The 23,615-nt window shown below is 36.3% G+C and overlaps 2 protein-coding genes across 4 annotated transcripts; both read left to right on the top strand.

Annotated features, from left to right (window-relative positions):
* Positions 1–1,879: 1,879 nt before the first annotated feature.
* On the top strand, positions 1,880–7,674 carry LOC131001546 (uncharacterized). Its single transcript, XM_057928000.1, has 15 exons — positions 1,880–2,011; positions 2,517–2,592; positions 2,663–2,784; positions 3,248–3,301; positions 3,391–3,504; positions 3,626–3,745; positions 3,844–3,970; positions 4,387–4,575; positions 4,660–4,818; positions 4,948–5,054; positions 6,333–6,423; positions 6,512–6,810; positions 6,901–7,017; positions 7,092–7,218; positions 7,320–7,674. The coding sequence occupies exons 1-15, from the start codon at positions 1,920–1,922 to the stop codon at positions 7,581–7,583; spliced, it is 2,058 nt and encodes a 685-aa protein (XP_057783983.1). The 5' UTR covers positions 1,880–1,919; the 3' UTR covers positions 7,584–7,674.
* A 10,267-nt stretch (positions 7,675–17,941) lies between these two features.
* On the top strand, positions 17,942–22,467 carry LOC131001547 (probable rhamnogalacturonate lyase B). 3 transcript variants are annotated; one of them, XM_057928002.1, is made up of 15 exons: positions 17,942–18,156; positions 19,375–19,447; positions 19,597–19,718; positions 19,792–19,845; positions 19,956–20,072; positions 20,147–20,266; positions 20,354–20,660; positions 20,721–20,876; positions 20,947–21,053; positions 21,136–21,226; positions 21,292–21,433; positions 21,510–21,666; positions 21,737–21,853; positions 21,932–22,058; positions 22,130–22,467. In XM_057928002.1, the coding sequence occupies exons 1-15, from the start codon at positions 18,062–18,064 to the stop codon at positions 22,376–22,378; spliced, it is 2,034 nt and encodes a 677-aa protein (XP_057783985.1). In that variant the 5' UTR covers positions 17,942–18,061; the 3' UTR covers positions 22,379–22,467. The 3 variants fall into 3 exon arrangements, with proteins under 3 accessions (XP_057783985.1, XP_057783986.1, XP_057783987.1); XM_057928003.1 differs by having other exon boundaries at positions 17,943–18,156; positions 19,370–19,447; XM_057928004.1 differs by lacking the exon at positions 17,942–18,156 and having other exon boundaries at positions 18,731–19,447; positions 19,601–19,718.
* Positions 22,468–23,615: the final 1,148 nt, after the last annotated feature.

The following is a 23,615-nucleotide window of genomic DNA, read 5'->3' as shown; positions in this document are numbered from 1 at the left end:
AACCATACAAAATAGAATTGATTAGTTTTTCAGTTGAATTTTAATTATATATATAATTAAGGGTTAAGTATCAAATACACCCTTAATATAGAGTCCCTTATCACGTCTAGCACCCTATAGTCGAGGTCGGTTCAACTAAACCTCCGAAGTCCTTAATTTCGTGCAATTAGCCCATCTGCCCTAATGGTTGTTTAACACAATTAATTATTTTAAATTTTTTTATTTAGTTGGTGGTGGGACCCACGCCTTCTTCTTCGCCAAGCTCACCGAAAACACGCCGAAAATCCGACGATTGGTCCACGCCGTCAGGCGCCGCCCCTCTCACCACTCTCTTCCCCTAAATCACACAAACCTCCCCTCCGGCGAGAAGTTGCCACCTTTTCTTGAATCTCTGGCGAGCCGCCACATCACTTGATTTGGAAACTCGACCTGAAAGCTTATTCAAACCAATGTAAGTAGCACTTTTCTGGAAGAGAATAGATTTTCGTTTCATTGAATAGCTACTTCATCAATACTCTCATTTTCTTCTTTCCGCCGCACGCGCGAATGATCTGCTATCAGCAATCAGATTTAGAAAAGGCAGCTGAGGCGCATCCAACTTCTCCTGATCTCGCCGTTGTCATAACCAATCCGTCTCCAGACGCCGGCGGCGAGATGCATCCAGTGATTAGGATCTTGCAGGAGAGGGATCTGGGAAAGGTATTACTTGGCTCGGCTATTGTGATATTGTGGATCGTGGTTGCCGAAAAAGACAGGCTGGCTCAATCGGAGGTCAGCTTGGTTCTGACTCCAGCGTGCCTCAGCTTCATGGCTATCCTCTACAGAATCATTCTCAGAGACACGCTCCCTAGATTCGCCCAAATTGTTGAGCTGCTGGGAATCGCTCTGGTCGCCGTTGCCTTCTTCGCAGTGGCCGATTTCTTCATGCCGGTGGAGCTTCTATGGTTTCTTCATGCCGGGAAGTCATCCCCCATGTCAGCTGCTGCAGTTGCTAGTGCACTAGCCGGTGAAGGCACAACACACATGCCTCATCTATTCAGTTTCCTATCTGCTGACAATCAAGGAATGGAAGCATATTTTCATGCTCGCCAGAGATTCAAGAGGAGGTGGTGGCTTGTGGCCGTCCGCGGCAGGATTTTGAGAGAGAGAGAGGGCGCTGCGACGGATTCCAGTGTGTTTTCGGCGAGCTTGGTGAAGAAGAAGGCATGGGTCCCATAGCCAACGAAAAAAAATTAAAATTAAAATAGTTAACGGTGTTAAACAACCGTTAAGGACTTCGGGGGTTTAGTTGAACCGACCTCGACTATAGGGTGCTAGACGTGATAAATGCATCTATATGTTAGTGGCGTATTTGATACTTAACGCTATGATTAATAAATATGTAATATTATTTTTTTGTATGAACTTTTATATAAGTTGCTCGCATAATAAAATATAGAAATTGATTGAGAGAAACGAGTGACATTGACAATTCTAGTTGCTATACAATACCGAGCGTGAAACAGTTAGGGGCTGCTTTTCCTCTCTACTACAATTCACGCTAATCCAATCCAGATTATAGTATAAATTATGATGATTGACAACTTTTTATTTTATAAAAAACTACTAAAAAAAGAAAAATAAAATCGATTTAAGACCAAGAGAAATAAGTGGAGGGGCTGCTTTTCCTCTCTAGAATCCACGCTAATCCAATCCAGATTAGTATAAATTATGAAGATGACAAGTTTTTATTTCATACGTGAAAACTACTAAAAAAAGAAGAAAAAAAATCGATTTAAAACCAAGACAAATAAGTGGAAAAATTCGCCAAAACGCACTAGATAGGAATTGATTGTATGGTAAAACTGGGTGTACACAAGATCAGCTCCATGCAACCTAATAAAAAAACAAAGTAGGTGTGGTGCAAAAATTTGAAAGAAATGAAAATGTTGATGAAGCTGCCACAATTCTGGTGGGTTGGATTGGCTCTGCACCTATTGTTTTTGCCTATTTATTCTCAGAATGTTCACAGGTGATTATTATTTTTTTTTTTCTAGTGCGCGTCATGTTGAAGCTTATTAAAATATGAGAGACTCTTGTATTTTGAGACATGTCAAGATTTGAATCCAAATTCGTATATTAATGAATATATTTTGTGTGAGATTTTAATCACATATCACTATATTTAAATTCAATCATTGATATATATTTATAATTAGAGATATTAATGAAATTATAATTATGTATTTGATATATGAAATTGCATTTGAATATGTCCCATGATGAGATAGTCTAATTGGGATGAATATATATGTACACCGGATGTACATAGTTTTTTCCCTTCTTAATTTACTTCATTTGCAATTGAATTAACCATCTAATTCTTGTTATACAGGTACTCTCTTGTTGCTCTTGTATTTTTTTTCTAGGCCGGAAAGATTTGAATGAAGCCCAGCCTCTAGGATTGAATTTGTAGGCTATGAAATTTGAGATTTTCTTTTATCTTAATTATATTCGAATTTGTTTCTGGATCGTAGACGAGTGCTCATCAATGATACAATTGAAGCTGATTCGGCATCTCAAGGACTACAACTGGTTCAACAGGCTAACCATGTATGCTTAAAATTAGCCAAAATCTTATATACTTTAAATTTTCAGTAAATTTATAACATGTTCATCGCAGGTTGTAATGAGTAATGGAATAGTTAGCATCACAATTAGCTCACCAGGCGGTTCCGTCACCAATATAACATACAAAGGAAGTGACAATTTGCTTCTAGTTCGAGAAGAGGAATCAGACAGAGGGTACACTAACATATCAATCTCGTCGTCTCATATATACATAATGTCATTTAATGCACATAACGTTCATTTATAATAATGAACATGAGATGCAGAGACGGATCTAGAGGCCGGGCAACCTCGGCGGTCGCCCGGTCAATTTTTTTTATTACCTATATATATATATATATATATATATATATATATATATATATATATATATATATTGATGAAATCTTGGTGGTCGCCCGGTCTGTTTTCTTTACTAAAAATTCATTAAAATCATCTGATGAAATTTCGCCCGGTCCTAATTAAATTCTTAGATCCGTCCCTGATGAGATGCGATATAAGACTGCAGGAGACAAGTCCCACAAACGGTTTATATCATGATAATTGTTTTCTTGTATCTAATATATATAAATCAAAATGAATTTTGTCGGTCAAGAATTACCTAGATGTTACATTGATGAACATATTAAATTTATAGGCATTGGAACGTTGTTTGGAACGAGGCATTAGGAGGTATTGATCATATTGACAAGTAAGTATGCATATCATCATATATAATTCGAAATTGAATTAGTATATATAAATAATAGAGGCCATTAACTAATTTCTTTGTGCATGCAGTTTGGAAGGAACAGATTTTAAGGTCATATTGCAAAATGAAAATCAAATTGAGATTTCATTTACCAGAACGTGGTCTTCTGCTGGCTCACTCGCTCCCTTAAACGTCGATAAGAGGTGATAAATATTCTCAAATGGACTTTAATTTACTTATGCAACACTACTAAACTAAGTGTCGCATAAATATAAATAGATTTAACAAACTTTTGAATTGATGTTTCTTTGAATGGTAAAATAGGTACGTGATGCTGCGTGGGTCTCCTGGATTCTATACATATGTTGTACTCGAACGTTTAAAAGGGTGGCCTTCTTTTCGTATACAAGAAGGAAGAATCGTCTTCAAACTTCAAGAAAACAAGTAATCTCTTCGTCTCAAATATTATGTCTAGATTATTTTTATAATTTTAATAATAGATACATGGATCATAATAACGCTTCATTTGTGCATATATATAGGTTTCGCTACATGGCTATGTCTGATGAAAGGCAAAGGTTGATGCCAACGCCTGAGGATCGTAAATCTGGCGAACCTCTTGCTTATAAGGAAGCTGTTCTCTTAACTAATCCTGAATTCAAAGGAGAGGTAAAACAAATAAAACAATAATATGACTACATCTCTATCCAATTTATTGGTGCTCTACTATATATTATAATTAGTTATAGCTATAATATACTCTCTCCGTCCACAAAACATAGTCCTAAAAGAGAACGACACGGATTTTAATGAAAATGGTTATGTTTATTGTTAGTTGACAAAAGGTCCCACACAAAAGGGTCCACCATATGAAAAAAAGTTTCCAATAGTGGAAAATGACTAATTTTTGTTGATGTCCCAAAATGACAAAAATGAACTATTTTTTATGTACGAAGTGAGTAATAATTTTTATTTTTATAATAAATATTATTAAAATAGCGGGACATTGAAATTGTTGGACATATGATACGATTACACCCAGAAAAATGTTGTACCGATTGTGATTTTTGATAAACGTGAATCAGGTGGATGATAAATACATGTACTCATGCGACAACAAGGATAATAAGGTCCATGGATGGGTTAGCAATGACACAGTGCCAATAGGGTTTTGGATGATAAATCCAAGCAATGAATTTTGGACAGGTGGGCCAACCAAACAAGATCTCACTTCTCATATTGGCAGTTCTCATGGTGGCCCAACTGTGCTTTCTGTAAGTATTTTAATTTTAATTCTCGTGCTAAATTATGGAATGTTTAGAATATGCTACCATTACTAATTACATTTATATATGTAGATGTTCATCAGCAGACATTATATTGGGGCGGATATAGATATCACATTTGAAACTCAAGATTACTGGAAAAAAGTTTTTGGCCCTAATTATGTCTATCTCAACTCCGATGCTTCTGCTCTAACAGATCCTTCTATTCTTTGGAACGACGCTAAACTAAGGGTATAAATTTAGTACTAATTTTTAATCCAAATATACAAAATAATTAATCACACAACTTTTAGCCTTTTCTTTATTTGGTAGAGAGAATTTTATTTTTGATTCGTTTTTGGGTTAATTGATGATGATCAGATGCAGAAGGAAGTAGCTGATTGGCCATATAATTTCATAAGTTCGGTAGAGTACCTTAAATCCGATCAAAGGGGATCTCTTACTGGTCAATTACTTGTTCATGATCGGTATGAAATGCTTAGTTACAAATTATGTTTTAAATTAATCTTTCATTTGACTTTTTATTTAATAGGGGTAATTTCCTGTAAATCCATAATGTTTCCCCCGAATTGGTATTTGCACCTAATTTAAAAACTCTACTTTTAAATACATAACCTTTCGTTTTTGTCTCAAATTAGTCCGGTGACCGATTTTTCTTATGCCGGCACCGAAAATGACACAGTGGCAGCCGAAATTGACACCGAGGCATATTTTTTACATTTGGAACAAAAATAAAAAAAAGAAATAAAAAAAATAATAAAAATCCACATCATCATCTTCGCCAACCTCCCCCACTCCCAACACTCCCAAACCTTAATCTTTCCTCCCCCCCACCCGCCTCCTGCCACAGCCGCCTGTGAGCGAGGATTCTTGCGGCTCACTGCCCCCTCCTCTTCCCCCACCCTCCGTCGCCGCCACAGCCGATCTGGGCGGATCTTACAACCCCCGCCCTCCGTTGCCCCCTCCTCTTTCCCCACCCTCCATCACCGCCATCTCTCTCATTCGCACCTCTGTCGGGCCCTCCCCTTTCCCCCACCTCGGCACCTCCCCTCCCTATCCCCCTCCCCAGATCCACGTCGGCGAATCTAGGGCTCAACAACGAAGGTCGCGGTGGTGCAGCTCCGCAACTTCCGCGGCTGCTTTGATGGGGATTTTGTGGCGGCCGTGGGAAGGAGCGACTGCGCCCAACCGGCGGAGAATGCCATGGCGGTGGAGTGAGATCCACCGGTCGTCACGAGCTGGGGTTTTTTGGTCGTCGTCTGCAAAGTCTATAGTCATGAGCGAGATCTGGTCGGCGTCGAGATACTGTTTTAGATTTGGAGGAGAGGGTGGTGGTGGCGGTAGGGGGCAGCATCGGCGGTGGTGGCGGCAGAGGGTGGCGGCGGTGGGTGGGAGGAGGTGAATTAGAGTCAGCGGGTGGGGGAAGGTGAATTAGATTTTGGAAGTGGGGGAGGTTGGGGAAGATAATTATTTGGATTTTTTATTTTTATTTAAAAAAAAATCCACCACATGTCATAAATGTGTCACCATGTCAATTCTGGCCGCCACCGTATCATTTTCGGCATCGGCGTAAGAAAAAATCGGTCACGGGACAAAATTGAGACAAAAATGAAAGGTTATGAATTTAAATGTAGAGTTTTTAAATTTGGAGCAAAAATCAATTCGAGGGAAACGTTATGGATTTACAGGCAATTACCCCTATTTAATATTACATTTTTTTATCGTTTCATTATATAAATTCATAGGTTTGTTAGTCTACAACCTGTGCCGGCAACCTCAGCTTATGTGGGACTGGCTCCGGCGGGAGCCGCTGAGTCATGGCAGATTGAGAGTAAGGTAGTCATACTAAATTTTCTTAGCACTATTTTTTTTTTCATGTGTTTGTCATATTATTAATCTAGTTTGATTTCGATTTCGATTTCAGGGATACCAATTTTGGACACAAACGGACGAGAAAGGAAATTTCGTAATCAAGAATGTGATTCCGGGAACTTATAGCTTGTTTGGATGGGTTCCAGGAGTTGTTGGAAACTTTAAGCATGTTTCTGATATCAAGATCGATGCTGGATCTAGTGTCAAGGCTGAAAATGTTGTGTTCAGTCCCCCAAGGAACGGTGCGACTTTGTGGGAGATCGGAATTCCCGATCGCTCCGCTATCGAATTTTTCATTCCAGATCCTCCTCCAAGATTCAAGATTCATCCGTACAAACTTCCCATTGAAAAGTTAGACTCGAGCTCGAATTCTCATAGAGTAATACTTTATATAATACCTATTGAATTTCTTATCTTGATTAGTGTCTTTTGTGTTGATAGATTCAGGCAATATGGACTTTGGGAACGTTACACGGATCTATATCCAAAACAGGACCTTGTTTTCACAATTGGGACTAGCAATTATAAGGAAGATTGGTTTTTCACACATGTAGCAAGGTAAGACGCTTAGTAAATCACATGAAACTCTTTAATTTATTCCATTATTATATATAACCATTGTTGCAACTTAGGAAAGTGGGAGATATCCAATATGAACCAACAACATGGCAAATAGTGTTCGACCTCAAGACTGTGGACCAAAAAGCAAACTACACTATCCAATTGGCCCTCGCAGCAGCCAATGCAGCAACTATACAAGTACTAACACTTGAATTTTTCTTTTCTTTTTTCTTATTATCAATCAATTCGAATATTTATGTGTAATATACCATTATGTTAATATTGTCATATATATTAAGGTACGTTTCAACAATCAAGAATCAGCTCCACAGTTTGACACGGGGTTGATAGGGCATGACAACGCCTTGGCAAGACATGGGATTCGAGGGTTATACCATTTTTACAGTATGATGGTACAAGGAGCAAAACTTGTTGTGGGACAGAACAAGCTATTCTTAACACTGGCGGAGAAGCATGGACCCAACCAGTTTGGACCATTTACCAACGTCATGTATGACTATATCCGTTTAGAAGGGCCACCAACAACACATGATGAATTGTAATAACCCGCTCTTTTAATTATATTTAAATCCAGTAATGTGATAAATATTCTTTCATCTTTCAGTAAATAAAACCTAGTAATTATTTATGATATGGATTCAACTTATGATACTTTATTATATGTTCTAAGAAGCTGAGTTATTATTTCATTATGCATTCAGCTCCGTGTGTGATAATCGCAATGCAAATTATTGAGCTAATCAATAATTATTAATTCCAGATTTATAAATGACTTAGTGAAGTCATGTTCATTATTAATTGCAATAGAAATATTATTTCTATTATTATTTATATTTATTTTATATTCTTACATGAGTAGTGAATTTATTTCAGCCTGTGAAGCAAATTAAATCTGCGGATTTAATTTTAATATTAGATAGCACGAGCCCGAATTAAAACTACGGATTCAATTTAGATTTATCTTACAGTCTATCGACATTAGCAAGACAAGAAATTAGATACCGAAACGCAAGATTTATTAAAATAACCAGTATTCGACTACAAATATGCGATATTATAGTAATGGAATTACCAAGACATAAGGATTATATTTTGATCCTTTATTCACCACAATTTTTCAAACTTTACAACTTCTCAACTTACAATCATCATTCGTTCCTATTTTCTACTTCATACCTTCACATTACACGGTTGCTTGAAAAAGCAATTAAATGAATACAACTATAAGAGAAAATCAGATCACCCTTCTTCCCCTATCCTCCACGCCACCAGCTTGATGAGGGAGTCCTTGTGCTGCCAAGTACAGCAGGGAGGGTCTATGGCTGCCGCCATCCCATCCGCATTCATTCCTGCATTTATTGATGAAACAACATATGTTATTCTGTCACAGTTACCCCATTTAATTCAACCTCAGCAACCAACCAACACAAAGCTATATATTTGTATCTCTGTTACTTCCTCCTGCTACAAGTTTCATACCAACAGAACCTGTTGAGTATTTGTGATACTCAAGTTTGGTAGTTGTCATTATGTAGACAAATGGGTGTGTTTTGCTCTCAACGTTTCTGCTGGTGTTGGTACTTTGGCTAGTACAGTCCGTTTCGTGCATGACTCTTTCTTGAAGTATATCTCGTGGGTGTTTAGATATATCTGTTCCTGAGTCCAGAACTTATACAAATCCTTAGTAATTCGAAGATAAGGAGTTTATCCTCAAGAGTCCTTGTTCGTGTGCATCTCTTCTAGGGTTTTCAACCTTCTACAACTACATAAGGACGAAGAGATCTTGGAGTGAAGGTGGCTGCATTTTTGTTACTCTTCTTCAGTTTATAAAGAGTGTTTTGTTGAGTGCTTAGTTTGTTCTTTCATGTGTGAACAGACTTGTTGTTTATCTTGCTTGTTAATTTCTTTGTTGCAAGATTGTGGGTGTATGATTCGTGTTGTTTCCTCTTTACCAGGCAGTTGATGAAGGTTTATTTTCGTGGGTGTTAGTGGTGAATAGGGTTTATTCACGCTTAGAGAGTAGATCGTTGTTATTATCTCAATTATTCATCGTTGTGAAGGTTTGGGAAGATATTGAGGATAGAAGGATAGAGAGTCTGTCGCATAAGTCCTGTATATATCTTATCTTCACTAATGGATAATTTACCCTGGGCATGGCCCCCCCAAACGTAGGTTGTTTAACCGAACTAGATGAACAACTCTTGTGTTCAGTGTTGTTACTTTTTGTGATACATTTGCTATTTTGTGTGTGCAAAGTATATGCAATTGGATAGGTAACTTTGGTCTTTATCAAAATGTAGAAGAATAAGATGTATAGCATAATTGCCACTGCATATCAGGATGAACATACTAGAACTCAAATCATGACAACTTCCATCATATGCATAAAGCGAATACAGAGCAGTTTAGTATTATCAACCAGTGCCCGTGCTTAGTATTATCGTTGCATAACACCATAACTATCTCTTTCTTTAGCAAAATCCCACATGTCATAAAGAGAACACGAGCAGAGTAAGTAGGAGAGGTGGGCTACTGCCCTGCTCTGAAATCGGAGCTTCCAGGAGCTCGGACAGAGAGAGACAGACATACGCTTCATCGCCTAAGGCACGACAATGATGACGACGTCCAAATACAGCCTCGTCGGAAGTTGAGCATAGCAGCGGTGGTCCTCGGAGACTCTTAAGCACGGAGCGGTGCCTACTCGCCGGACTTCAGACTGAGCAACGCGGAGAGCCAACGGCAGACGGAAGAGGCTGGAACTGATCTTAGCGAGAGAGAGAAATATATGAGGAGGAAGGGAGGCACGGCCTCGTCGGAACCGAGGTCGTGCGTGAGAGAGAGACCGAGCATTTTGAGAGAGAGTGAGAGAGGACCGAGTGTTGAGAATGAGGGATTGGGCCTTCTCCTTATTTTTGCAGTTGGGCCTTATTCATTTTTATTGTTTTGGGCCTCTACATTAACTATTTCTGTTGGGCTCCTTTTTATTTTAATTATCCAAGCCCAACTATTTATCCAGTAAATAGAGCCCTTTCATTATTCTTATGGCCCCATCTTATAGTTTTATTTTGGGCGGGAGATTTATTCAGTGGGCCAGTTCAGTTGGGCCTTTTATTTTAATTATTTAGGCCCCTTTTCATTTATTTAATTACTGGGCTACCATGACTTATTTAATTCAGATCCACTTTTACTTATTTCATAACATATAAAATACGAACTACCTAAAGTATATAGGGGAGGGCTAAAATAAAAACATGTCTTAAAATATAAAATATAAACAATTTTCAGCCCTTAGATAATCAAAATCTACGGTTGATTCATAACCCTGTTGGATGAATTCGTGGTCCTGAGCTCGAATCCTAAAGGTAGCAAAAATTTATTTTTCACAATTTGTAACCTTGTTGGATGAATTCATACGTGTTCTACATAAAATTCGTACGTTGAAAAATGTTTTTATTTTTATTTTAAGAAGTGTTTTCACGGTAGCCCTTATATATATATGGGAGGGCTATAATAAAAACACTTTTAAGTGTATAAAATAGGAACAAATCTTGTTCATTAGATCTTGACCGATCTTGTGGCCTTAAATTATTCTAATTTTAATGCCTACAATTTACGGCTGCCACAATAGATGAGAACTTTGTAATTTTTCAATATCTAAGTTCATGTATTTTATTGAACTTTCCTAAGTTGATGTTAAAAATTGATTTTTTCCATAGTTGGTGTATTTTCACGCAAATTTCCCTAAATATTACTATTACATAAAATATGGTTCAAGAGAAAAAAAAATACAAAAAGAAAAAAAAAATGGGACCTTTATTGGAAAAATCAGTCAATCTTAGATCATGGGCTTTTAGGTTCAACAACCACCATCTTTTGGTGACGAATCCATAAATTTACAATTCAGACACCGACACATAAAAAAACATAGGCCTACACCTACCTTAATATTTTGTACTCCCACAAGGATTGTGTATTTATTACTATTTTCGTTCGCTCACAAAAATTGTGTATTTTTCTTTTTTAGAAATGTCTTTTATACTTTAAACCACATTCACACTTCATATTTACAAAATACTCATCCCTTTACTTTTACAATTTGATTGGCCAAATACTACCCTTCAACATTAAAATCACATCTTCCAACTATTTTATTAAAATTCGTGTCCTCCACTTCATTACACACTCTTTGTGGACGGAGGAAGTATACATTTTGAATATCCAAATTGCCGCCGGCCATGTTCTCCAAGAAAATAGTCAAACCCCAAAGAAATCCCCAAATTTTCTCCCATTTTCTCTCTCTGGATTACAACGACAGTCGACCGGCGAGATTCGTTGGCGCCGACGCTCTTTCGACACCGTCCGACAACAGCGCCACACCATACCACACGCTCCTCTCTGACTCCCTCTCGCCTGGCTCTCCTGCCCCTAAAGCCCCCAAACAAAAATCTTACTTTCCCAAACACCATTCATCGTCTCTCTCCCTTTTAACCGATCAACAGCAGCCTTGCGGCCACCGTCATCGGCTGCCTCCACTGCCTTTCCCTTTAGCCAGATGCAATAGCACAACAGCTGCCATAATCGGCTCTCTCTCTCTTTTGACCGAGCAACATGTACAAGTACAAATGCAAGACGCCCCCTTGGCGGCGCTCCCCTCACTTACACTCTCAACACACACCAAATCCGAGGTGCTCAAACAAGATTGAAGCTTTACAAAATTTAAAGTGTTAGACTTATTCTTTAACTCTAATTAATTTTTAATTTTTGTGAAATACATTTCATTCTTTCTTCACTATGAAATCTGCATGATTTTTAAGTTTGAATGAGTCTCTAGAACTTTCTCCTACAAAAGTGAAAAACAAGATTGTAAGGGATATAGTCGAATCTCAAGGAAAACTCAACTAAGCTCTTATTTCATGGGAACCAACTCCCTATCCTTAACCGAAGTGCCGAAGTGGATAGGATTGCCTAAAATCGTGCTTGAGACGTGCATGGAAAGGTCTCAAGCTCTGTATAAATATGAGAGATATCAGTTGGAGAAAGGGTGAAAATTTAAAGAGTTTTTCATAGCAGATTGTCGTTCCTTACAGCATCTTGTGTTTTAGTGAGTTGTTTTCTCAGCTTGTGAGCCTAGCCAAAGACGATTCTTGTAGTCTTTGGTTTAGGTATTTGTTTTTATAAAAGTTCACCAAGTTCACCAAGTATTCTTAGTGAATTATTTCACTATATTGGCATCCACAAGTTATAATTACAACTTGTGGAAAAATTCATTCTTGTGTCATGTTTTCATTGAATTTCCGCTTCTTTATACTTTGTGTGTTGTGGAGTGTTATCTACACATTCTGTTCAACACAGTGTTCCAGACAAGCAACACTTTCAATTGGTATCCGAGCAATCACTTGACATATCCTGACAGTTTCCACAGTTGTTGTTTCGTCATGGATCCAAGCAATTTGATTAAATACTTTGAAGTGTTATTTAGTAAACTATCTATTTTGGGATTTTCATTTATTTTTCATTGAGTTTTAACTTACAATGGTACGATTTAAGATTTTTATTTTATTTTCATTTATTTTTCGTTGTGTTTTAACTTACAATTGTATGATTTAAGATTTTTGTTTTTATTTTTAATTAGATTTATCAATCGATGATTTGATTCGATATCAGTTGATTTAATTTATTTTATTTTTCATCATTTTAGTAGCAAAAAAGTACTAGGATTGAAGGAGAAAAAAAAACATTGGGCGAGTTTAGCCCAATTGCCCGATGACTTCAGAGGGGCTGGACTAGGCTTGCTATTTTGCAGTCGGGTCAGATTCTAGACCGGCCCGGTATAATTTGAAAGCTTGGTGGGCCAAGCCGGGCTGACCCGAGCCGACCCATTGACAACTCTAATTACACACACATATATTTTTTGCTTTTTTGTTAAACTACTACTGACTACTGAAAATCCCATGTATTAGAGGTGAGCAAATCCGAACCAAAATCATCAAACTGATTCTTAATTAGCGACTTGGTTTGATTTTTTCGTTACAAATGATGCAGTTTGATTTTAATATTGTAAATTGAATTTGTTTGATTTGGTTTATGGTTTATGAAAAATGGTTTGAATTTCAACCCTAACCCGCCTGATTTATTTACATAATATATATATATATACACACACACGCATACTAATTATTAATACCAATTTTTTTTAAAAAAGAATTTAAAATTTAGAGTTTGTTGGTTTAGAAATATATATTGATGTTATAAGTATTGTATTGTATTGTATTGTATTTAAAAAATAATAAAATAAATAAATTAATAAATATATATATATATATAAATATATAAATTAATAAATATATAAATAAAATTTTAGAAATATAGATATAAAATTTTCGATTTAATTTGGTTTAGATTTGGCTTTGTAAATGGTGCGATTCGATTTGATTTTTTAGATCCAATTCGAGATCATATTTTTTTAATTCAGATTGATTTCAGACGGAATCATCCGAATGTTCACCCCTACCATATATTGATACATAATTTACTGGCATGTGATGGATGTAAAAATGCATAATAATAGTCAAATTTTGGATAACCAACTCAACAAGCCTTTGAAATAATTGATCATGCTAAAATCAACGCATTAAGTAGTGAATAGTGATTGCAACGGCCCCAAATGATGTTTGCTCATTCTATAAATAATTTATTGATAGGTGGTTATTATTATTTTTGATTGGTGATTCATACAAGAATGAAAAGCACAAATTTACTAATGTATAGAAAAAAGAAAAAGAAAACGAAAACTAGAAATAACGTCATTAATGGACACCTATGTGCACATTTTTAGAGGTTCGTGGAGAAAGTAGAGAATGCACATTGCACACCCTTTTAACAAGATAATGGGCAATGCACATTACTGAATTTTAAGTTTAAATAACTCTATCAACATTTTATGAATGCTATTGTTACACTTGATTTCCAAGTATGGTTTAATACACAATTTTTATTGCCAAAATGCCACAAACGAGTTCAAATCCGCTAACATCTTTCTCATCAAATATGTTGCATAGGATTCGATTAATGTGATTTATTTGTTCGGTATATTTTGTAAATTATTGTGACAGAACGAAGTTTATCTAAAGTAAATATATCTGAACATCAACCATATATTTCTTTCTCTTCATCTCATACATAATATTAAAAAAATATCACAAGTGTAACCATAATGTTATTATTTGTCACTGCAGAATAAGTGATATATAATTGGAAAATAATAAATGATATCATAAATACAACTGTGATGGAAATAGACTGGAGTAGGTGATTTAGCTCGATTCCAACGAGTCTGGATTCCAGCATTTACGAAAATTAATGTGTCAACCGTAATTAAGGAGCTAGTATGATTATTACAACTAATTGTGCTACCCATCATTTTGGTTCAAATATAGCTTCAGCAGACTCAGCACACAAATATAATGCAATTTTTCTGGCAAATTGTTAGTAAGAAAAATTAAAAACTTAATTTCATTGGCTAGCAGTGACCACCAGCAATCGCATTCTCTAAATTATACTATTATTATTCTACAAGGCAACACCCTATTTTAACTAAAATCACGTAATAAAAAAAAATCTTTTTATATGAATAAAATTGTGGAAATAATAACTTTTCGGATCAAAATGCCCTTGTAACTGTTACAGATGCAATTTTACAATATAAAATACATTGTTATTACACGTTTTTCATGATACACTGTTATATGATTATTACAGAATTTTTTGAAAATCTCGTAACAATGTATTTTACATGTTACACACAGTTAAAAAAATTTAAAACGACGATAGCGATCAAGGCAGCGGCGGCGCTGGATAATCGAGAGAAGTTGTGGAAAATCAAGAGAGAAGAAAGAGGGCATAAGGCGACAACGAAAGAGAACCGAAATCGAGGCAGTGGCGACGATTCAAAGAGGGACGAGGGGACAGAGCAAGAGAGGTCAGTCGTAAAGGAGAAGCATGACTCTGGGGAGGAGGTTCTCAGACCCGCGGTGGCGGCGGAGCGACGATGGCAACGAAAAGAGAGGGAGAAGCGAGGAGAGGGAGAGAGAATGGGGCGAGGAGGAAGAGAGAGAAAGAGGAGCTGCAATAGAGGCGACGTAGAAGGGGTGGGGGCCACACTAGGTAATTATTGATATAACTAACACCTAGCAATTCATTTAAACTCCTCTTCAATATGCAGTCTCATTCATGTATACCTTTAGTATACATGTACATAAAGGATATATATCTAGACTCGTTTGGATGATTTTGGAAAAGATTGTTGGTGGCGGCGAGGGAGTGACAATAAAAATGATGATAGATTCTAAAATCAAAAGGTTAATATTATCATTGATTTTTTAAGTGAATATTGTCGTTAAAAAAAGTTTTAAAGAAGTTAATATTATCGTTAAAAAAGTTTAAAAAAAGAAAAAATAAATAATACTCCATCTGTCTCTGAAAAACATGCATATTTTGATATTTTTGGCTTTCTTTCAAAAACATGTACTTTCATCTTTAAACACTACACCACTACAGTCACTTTATTTATTTTTATCTCTACTTTTCATACTTATTCATATTCATAAAAAACCATAATGGCCCACAATTACTTTATTAAAACAACATAACACTATATAAAATAGGACCCCTTATAGACTCACAATATACAGCAATGTAACATTTTTTAAAACTTGTACCATCCATACCGCCGCATGTTTTTCAAAGAGGGAGGGAGTATTAACGATCGATTATAAAAAAAATAAAAATATTTATATTAACAGCAGAACCAATGAACAGATTTTTAAAAAATAAGAAAAAAAAATTACAACCAAATTAATGACCAATGTTAGAAGAATAAAAAAATAATATTAGCGGACGATTTTAAAGAAAAAAAATTAATATCAACGATAGAATTTTAAAATAATAAAAAAATAATATTAACGATCGATTTTAAAATTAAAAAATAATAATACTCTCTCCATTAACAATATCATCATCACTTTTGTCGTTTTGGTTCGTCCACAATATCCTTGTCACTTCCCTTTATAGCAATATGGTCCACATAACACTTTATTTTCTTAACTTTATAGTGGGACTGGGATTCAAACTCCACTCACAACAATATTCACTATTATCAACTACTATCCACCACTTTCTTAAAAGAGTCAACTTGTGAGATAGTCATATTGAGCAATTAAACTCAATATTTGGCCACACATCTAAAAAATACAAATTTTAGCTATTTTTTACGTTTTAGGACTATTTTGCCCTTAATTAGACGGATCGGGTCAGGGTTACGCGTGCGAATTGGACTTCGAACGGGTTGGGCTCGCGGGTTATAATGGTACAGTTGGCACAATTAGTGCCAATTGTGCTAAGAGAAAGGGCGCGACCGCTGACTTGCCCGCAACTGCTGGGCAATGCGGTGTGAGCAAGAGCGGGCGAGGGAGAGAAGACGCGGCCACTAGCAATTGGTACAATTTGACACAATTAGTGCCAATTGTGCCAAGAGAAAGGGCGCGGCCACTGGTAGTTGATACAAATGTGGAAGTTAGTGCCAATTGTGTCATTCATTAGGTACATTTGGCACAATTAGTGCCAATTGTGCCAGCAGTCGCTCAACGGGGCAGTCAGCAATGAGCGAGTGAGAGAAGGGGCGTGGGCAAGGGTATTTTGGACCGAAATTGTAAAAAGTTGTCATACTTTATGTTTTTCAGATGAGTGGCCAAAAATTGAGTTTCATTGATCAATATGACTGTATGAGTACATATCATCTTCTTAAAATTTGTGTTGTCCATAAAGTGGTAATGATAATGTGGACAAAGAGAGTATTAATAATAGAAAATAATAAAAAATAACAATAATATTAATGATAAAAAATTCAATCGTTAATATATATATATATATATATATATATATATATATTAATGATCAAAAATTTGATCATTATTTTTGTCTTTATTCGATCATTAATTAACTATCGATAATTTTGATCGTTAAATTAGGTCGTTAATGCTATTTTTCTCGCAGTATGAATCAAAACATGTGAGTGTATTGGTTAGCGATAAGTGGTTAATTTCAAAGGCTTGAGATTTTGGATTGGAGTCCGCAGTAGATTTCAAAAAAGAAATTTTACTTATAATAATTTATCAAAAATAAATAAATAACAATGTCCCTTCATTAAACGAGAAAATCATGAGACGAAACAGGCGACTGAAAATTGAGCAGGCTGGCTACATGATGACCAACCCGAATAGCCGTCCTCAATTTGTTTTGGTTATCGAAAACTCGGGTCGATTACCTCATTGAGCTAGTGTCACAACGTTCCACTGCCTTTATATGTGCGATTTTGATTAGTATTATGCTTTAAATATCAACTCTTGATGCGCAAAAAATAAAATAAAATAAAATATTGGGGAGTTGATTTAAGTTGCAATAAGTTAAAAGTGGTGACATTATTACAATATTTCAAATGTTGTAGTATTAAAATTGCCAAATGAGATTAGCCCGTAATTATAAGAAGACACTGTTTAAAATAAAATAATACTCATGTAATATTAGCTGTATAACTCGGGCAAGCAAAGTAGTAAAAAAAATTTACGAGGAAGGAAATTGAGAAAGAAAAAGACGACCCCACCGGTATTTCATTGGAAAAGTAGAGATGAAAGAAAATTAATTACCGGGCGGATCCAAACAAGCAAAAAGTCTATTGTTGGGTGGTAGAACATTTGAATAAGAAAAATCCAAGAAAAGAAAAGAATTGCCTATAAAGAAACGCCGAAAGTCTTTATAAGAATTTTTGTTTTACAAATGTTAGTATTAAATTGTCCATCAATAATGCTCTCTATCGCACTCTATATATATATGTTGCAGTAACTGTTGCCTCACACATTCTCATATTCCCTCACACAAGTCTCCACCTTCTCCTCTGCAACAAAATTCTCCATAACTTAATTGGTATATATTTCCTTCCAAGAACTCTGAGAGAGAGAGAGAGAGAATGGCGAGGCAGAAAAAATGTGGTTGGAATTTGAGGTGGTTGGCCATTCTTCTTCAAACCTTCTTGCTTGCACAATGTGCTGCATCAAGATGGCAGTTAAGTCTCCAATTAATCATCTTTTTTCTTTCATGTATGTGGCGCAAGTTTTTTTTTTTTTCATTTACCAAATTATTTTTTGCATGAATATTACATGCATGTATTAGGTAAAGTTGGTCTGTTTAAGTTTTATTTTTTTCTAATGTTTAATTTGTGAAATGAAAATCTCGTCTCTGTTCCTTGGATGCTTTTCTCACTCTCCCTTTTTTTCAATTTTTTTTTTCCATATTTTTGGTTTTATGGAGGTATGCATGCCTCGAAAAGTTAACTTATAAATTAGTTACTTAATATCTCTAATGCATTAATTATAAATTATACACAGTACATGGCTCAAGAAGCAGCATTATACATTATATTATATTATATATATACAAAAATAATTAAACCCAAAAAACCGATGTTGGGTTCCAGATTCTTCTATGTGTATGTTTGGAGGAATTCTTATGTTTCAGCCTGATTTTTTTTTGTCACCCTCTCTCTCTATATATATATATAGATTTTAGTCTCCCTTTGTCTCTGTAGATGTGTATTGTATCCACATCACATGCGCAGTAGCATGATTATATATGTGGCAGGGAAAGTTAGTTTGGTGCGCTCCCGTGATCACCTCCCATTCCCAACAAAAAAGTTAACTCCATCAACACACTACACACACCTTTCACTTTCTTTTTAACCATATTCTAATTAGATGGTTTATTTAATTCAATATTATTGTTCATCTTTAGAACTAGGAATATTTGTTTTCTTCATTCCTACGCACTTTGTGATAACTTTAAAACATCACATATGAAATTTTCTGCTCAGCGTGTGTGTGTACTTAAAAAGACTTGGCATATTTAGACATTGTGACATTTTCATAGAAATCTGAAACAATATTAGAATGTACAAGCACCACACACATTCTGTGTTTGGGAAAGTAGTAAAGGACAATAATGAAAGAATTCTGGAACCTCTGGTTGATGCTGCCCGTGAGATTTTGCCTTTTCAAATCCTATTCTATGCTTCATATTTTCTCAAGTAGAATATTTGAGACAAGTAATCAAAATTTATACACACACAAGGAGAAATGCACGTCTGGTGGATGTGTCATCGAGCAAGACATCACAGGCTTGACTGAGAAGAATGACTCTTTGTCTCTATTATAAAAATCCTAAATTTCTTTTTATTTACTACATTTTATCTCACTTGTGACGTATTTTTGTCTTTTTAAAGTGCAGAAAGATTCACCAAAATGAGGAGGACGACGAAATATACTACCCTCCAGTTCAGTTGCATGATTTCGAAGACCACGTAAGCACTATATATGTTTTTACCCTTTCTTCAATTCTTTATAGTAATTCTTAAAGTCGTACTCCATTTTATGTTATCCTATAATAATATCACACATATGTATGAGTAAGAACCAAATAAAAATTAAATTCGTTGGAGTTTATATGCAGATAGTGTTGGACAATGGCATCCTCAATGTGACTCTGTCGACCCCCGAGGGCATGATCACTAAAATAACCTATAACGGTATCCACAATCTACTCGAACAAGAGTACAATGAAAACAACAGAGGGTAAGCTTTGATATCTATACAAAATTATTGTAGATTTGGATACGATTTCTCATGGAAATCAAAAAAATTCTAGGTATTGGGATCTTGTTTGGAGCTCACCGGACCACCCTACAGACATTTTTGACAAGTTAGTGTTCCACTAAAATTTGAAATCATTCTTTTTTTCCCCCGAAATCTTTTAGAATTGTTAAAAGATAAAGAAAATTTAAGTTGTTTGTTTCCATTGAAATGATGCAGGCTTGATGGAACAAATCTTTTTGTTATACGAGAAGACGAAGATCAAGTGGAGGTCTCATTCGTTAGGACATGGGATTCTTCACAAACAGGGCTTCTTCCACTCAATATTGACAAAAGGTGCAGAGTTAAGGCTTAAGCAGAGATGTTGAACTGTCAGGCAGTCTTACACGAGTTTTTGTCTTACTGGAAAGGTTTATAATGTTGCGCGGTTGCCCCGGATTCTACTCGTATGCAATATTCGAGCGCCTCCAAGGCTGGCCCGATCTTCACATGTCTCAGGGGAGGATAGTGTTTAAGCTCCAACAAAATCTGTAATTCTCTTTTGCTTTTTGTACTAATTTTTAGGTAAGATTGATGATTGAAGAATTATTATACTCCATATGTTTTAAATTGTTTAGGTTTGAATACATGGCAATATCCGATGACAGACAGAGGGTTATGCCAACAAGCGAAGACCGCAACAGAAGCCAGGTTTTAGACTACCCGGAAGCAGTTCTTCTAACCAATCCAACCAATGCTTTCCTGAGAGGCGAGGTAGATGACAAGTATCAGTACTCGAGTGACAACAAGGACAGCCAGGTCCACGGCTGGATAGCCGCGGACCCTCCAACGGGGTTCTGGATCATCACCCCGAGCAACGAGTTCAAGACAGCCGGACCCTTGAAGCAGGACCTCACTTCGCATGCTGGTCCTATCGCGCTCTCTGTAAGTCGTGCCACCCACCTATAAAACCTTAATATTTGCTTGAAATGCTTGTACGTGCAGATGTTCTTCAGCACTCATTATGCTGGTGTGCCGTTGGTACTGGACTTCCGCGGTGGTGAGCCATGGAAGAAGGTGTTCGGCCCCGTGTTTGTCTACTTGAACTCGGTCTCACCTGGGGAAGATCCACTTGCATTGTGGCCTGATGCCAAAGAGCAGGTACCTGACTATACCAACTTCATTTTAGCATGTTTGTGGTGTTTCTTACATAAATACTATGCTCTGTTAGATGATGATGGAAACGAAACAGTGGCCGTATGATTTCCCAATGTCAGAGGACTTCCCTCCTGCTAAGCAGCGAGGCAGAGTGAGTGGCCGCTTACTAGTCCGCGACAGGTACTTGTCTACTCCTAATCAAGTTGCTTAATTAATAGTATCAGACAAAAGTGCTTAGATTATTCTGCCTACTTTGTTTCAGATATATGAGCGAACGCCTTATGACTGCTAGCTCCGCATACATTGGAGTAGCTCGTCCCGGTGATCCTGGATCGTGGCAGAGAGAAAACAAGGTTAAATCTTCAATTCTTCCTTAATCCTAGCTGTTTATAAGATTAACATGTATGTTTGGATACAGGGGTATCAGTTCTGGAGCCAGTGTGATGCTCTGGGATACTTCAGAATCAATAACATTAGAGCAGGGAACTATAGCCTTTATGCTTGGCTGCCTGGAATCATCGGAGACTACAAATACAACATCCAGATTAACATCAAACCAGGTTCCTACAATAACTTTACTACATCTCCATACTCATTTAATTTCAAAAACTTGAAATGAAATGATTTCTTTTAAAGGAAGCAAGATTAGGCTTAGGAATGTTGTCTATGATCCTCCAAGGGACGGGCCTACACTGTGGGAAATCGGGATCCCTGACCGCTCTGCTGCTGAATTCTACGTGCCTGATCCAAACCCGACTCTCCTGAACCAGCTCTACACTGTCCAGCCCGACAAGTTAGTAAACACCACAATCTTTTTTCCATCACGACCAATGCAGCGATTAACTTTTCTTGAAACTCGACAGATTTAGGCAGTATGGTTTGTGGGATCGTTACACGGATCTGTACCCAGATCAAGACTTGGTTTATTCAGTTGAATCAAGCATTTATCAGACAGATTGGTACTTTGCTCATGTGAATAGGTAGCTACTTACATAAACCTCATTCCAAAATTTCAAACTTTTATACAGCAAGTTAATTTGTGAAGGATTTTGTTGCAGAAACATAGGAAACAAAACTTACGTCCCAACAACTTGGAGAATTCTGTTCAACCTCACAGATGTGGACACCTCTGCAAACTACACCCTACGGCTTGCACTGGCCTCGGCCAATGATGCTGAGCTGCAGGTGATTCTTGAACTCAATCTGGGAAACGAGGTTAGCTAGCTAGTTTTATGCTTTAATGTTAATAATTGTAGGTGAGGATCAACGGCGAAGAAGGAGAAGCTCCATGCTTTACGACAGGGCTAATTGGGAAGGACAACGCGATTGCTAGACATGGAATCCACGGATTATACTGGCTGTATAGTGTGTGTATAGGAGGTTCTGTGCTTCAATCTAGCACAAACATTATATTGTTGACTCAATCGAGAGGATCTAGCCCTTGGAAAGGGATCATGTATGATTATATTCGTCTCGAGGGCCCATCTTCTAATACTCAGACATGAATATACAGATACATTAGTTTATTGTGTAGGATGGTTAGGGTAGAACGACAAGCAGTTATTTGTTTATAAAATCATGCTCTTGTCTTCACTCTGTTAATGGATAACGCAGAAGAGAGGTATTTTGATGTGTGTTGACAATTTGTAAGTGAGTCGGGCTAATTTTGGACATCGACCTAGTCGGGCTCGGGGGTTGGCTTCACAAATCTTGGAAATCGAACTCAATCAATCTCATGCCTAATCGAGTTTCAAATTATTGTCCAAGCGATAAAAGGTTAATGAGTAAGACCAAAGGTCTTGAGTTCGAGTTCCTGTAGCGCAGGTCACGCGACCTTTAAATTTCTTTATTTAATTAATAATGTTAATTTATCAAAAAAAATTCAAATTATAAAAATAAATAAGGGATTATAGCAAAAAAATACACGAACTTTGATAAAAGTTGTAATTTTCACCTGAACTTTCAAATTGGCCAAAATATACCTGAACTTATATTTTTTGTTGTAAATTTCACCTCGACGGAGTTCAATCATTGCAAGTTCAGGTGAAATTTACAACAAAAAATATAAGTTCATGTATAGTTTGGCTAATTTGAAAGTTCATGTGAAAATTGCAACTTTTATCAAAGTTCGTGTATTTTTTTGGCTATAATCCCAATAAATAAATTCTTTTAATGTCAATAAGTGATCTAGTCGAGCTCAAACTCGTTTTTTTACCAGGTCAAGTTCAATGACTTAAGAGAGATTGAGATTTCTTTTCTTTCTTTTGGGTTGGGCTGAAAAAGGGGTGGGCTTCATTGTGGGTTAAATAGTTAAGTGTTTGGTTGGCTGTGGTTTTATAAAGAAAAAAAAATGCCCTTAAATTAAAAGAGATTTAGAATGAATCATTGCAAATTGTTTGAATACTTCTAATTTATGTATAGTTTAGTTATTGGTTTTAATATGGTCTAATTTGTACTAGTTTGATTTATTTTTTGTAATATATATATTTAATTTCATGATATGATGTATCTTGTATCCACCAAAACAAAAGGCCCCTAGCTAAGTTATTGCATAAACGCCAAATATAAAAATGAAGTCCCATGCAGTTAACTTTTCATTAATTTCCACAATCAATTGAATGTAGCTTCAATAACTATCGCAGTTAATTTATGTTCAGTTCAAATCCGTTAAACACTCAAATTTTTTAAGTTTCAAAATTATTTTCTTCTTCCACTTCTCTCTCTCTCTCTCTCTAATTATTA

This window comes from Salvia miltiorrhiza, chromosome 8 (genome assembly GCF_028751815.1).
Source record: "Salvia miltiorrhiza cultivar Shanhuang (shh) chromosome 8, IMPLAD_Smil_shh, whole genome shotgun sequence".
Lineage (NCBI taxonomy): Eukaryota > Viridiplantae > Streptophyta > Magnoliopsida > Lamiales > Lamiaceae > Salvia > Salvia miltiorrhiza.
Note: the sequence above shows the minus strand (reverse complement) of the source record. Positions and strands in the feature narration are given on the sequence as shown.

Bases quoted from the DNA above. Each gene is read 5' to 3' on its own strand.
- LOC131001546 (XM_057928000.1), top strand. From the start codon at position 1,920: ATGAAAATGTTGATGAAGCTGCCACAATTCTGGTGGGTTGGATTGGCT. The intron at 4,819-4,947 runs GTATAAATTTAG...GATGATGATCAG, and splicing joins GGAACGACGCTAAACTAAGG to ATGCAGAAGGAAGTAGCTGA. The intron at 6,424-6,511 runs GTAGTCATACTA...TTTCGATTTCAG, and splicing joins CATGGCAGATTGAGAGTAAG to GGATACCAATTTTGGACACA.
- LOC131001547 (XM_057928002.1), top strand. From the start codon at position 18,062: ATGGCGAGGCAGAAAAAATGTGGTTGGAATTTGAGGTGGTTGGCCATT. The intron at 19,448-19,596 runs GTAAGCACTATA...GTTTATATGCAG, and splicing joins TGCATGATTTCGAAGACCAC to ATAGTGTTGGACAATGGCAT. The intron at 21,054-21,135 runs GTACTTGTCTAC...ACTTTGTTTCAG, and splicing joins CGCTTACTAGTCCGCGACAG to ATATATGAGCGAACGCCTTA.